The sequence below is a fragment of the Camelina sativa genome, chromosome 17 (assembly GCF_000633955.1).
Source record: "Camelina sativa cultivar DH55 chromosome 17, Cs, whole genome shotgun sequence".
NCBI lineage: Eukaryota > Viridiplantae > Streptophyta > Magnoliopsida > Brassicales > Brassicaceae > Camelina > Camelina sativa.
In genome coordinates this window covers 28,926,158-28,926,867 of record NC_025701.1, presented here as the reverse complement: position 1 = coordinate 28,926,867, position 710 = coordinate 28,926,158, and the positions used below count along the sequence as shown (strand labels likewise).

The 710-nt window shown below is 41.0% G+C and overlaps 1 protein-coding gene across 1 annotated transcript; it reads right to left on the bottom strand.

The window, feature by feature from the left end:
- Positions 291 to 708, bottom strand: LOC104759883 (histone deacetylase HDT3-like; the record flags this gene model as incomplete). The annotated part of the gene is given in 2 exon segments (XM_010482762.1): positions 291 to 366; positions 368 to 708. Coding segments are annotated over 2 exon segments (417 nt in total), but the record flags the coding sequence as incomplete, so codon positions are not given.

The following is a 710-nucleotide window of genomic DNA, read 5'->3' as shown; positions in this document are numbered from 1 at the left end:
ATTCCATCTGCCTTCTAGCTCGATCAGTCTTCAACCAATTGGCTCCATATGCATGTTTTCATCCCCAAAACGCTCAGATTCCTTCCAAAGTAACCTAGAACCTATAAAGACTCACAAAGGACTAAAAGGACTCTAAAAGCACACTTGGACCTAGGAAAAGACTCAAAACAAACCTAAAAACTATACTGAAAACCCTATAAAATGCAGACACATCATTTACCGCCTCAACTTACTCTTTTATTTCTTCTTCCTTATCTTCCTTCTCTTTTCCTTCTTCAACCAACTCCTCCTCATTCTGCGCCTTCACATTTCTCCACTTCTTTCTTTTCATCCATATTATCCACTTTTTCAACAGTTTCTGTCGCTGTCTTCATCTACCAGCTTTCCTTCCTCTTTGATGTCTTCGGTATTCCCATCTTTCGTTCCATTTGACTTTTCACCTTCATGTTTTATGTCCTCCTCTGATTCTTTCCCAGCTTTCTTGTGGTCTGCTTCAGTACTACCCGTCTCTTTGGTGTCTTGCTTTTCATCATCTTTGGCATTGTCATCGTCTTTGGATTCCACATCCTTCATTACAGTATCTTCCACTGAAACACCATCATCAGTTTGCTCCTTCTTTCCATCTGCATCTTCGTCCATGTTGGTAGCCTCTGCTTGTCCCTCATCTTTTGTGACCTTAGCATCTTCGTCCACTTTTTCAGTCTCAGCAT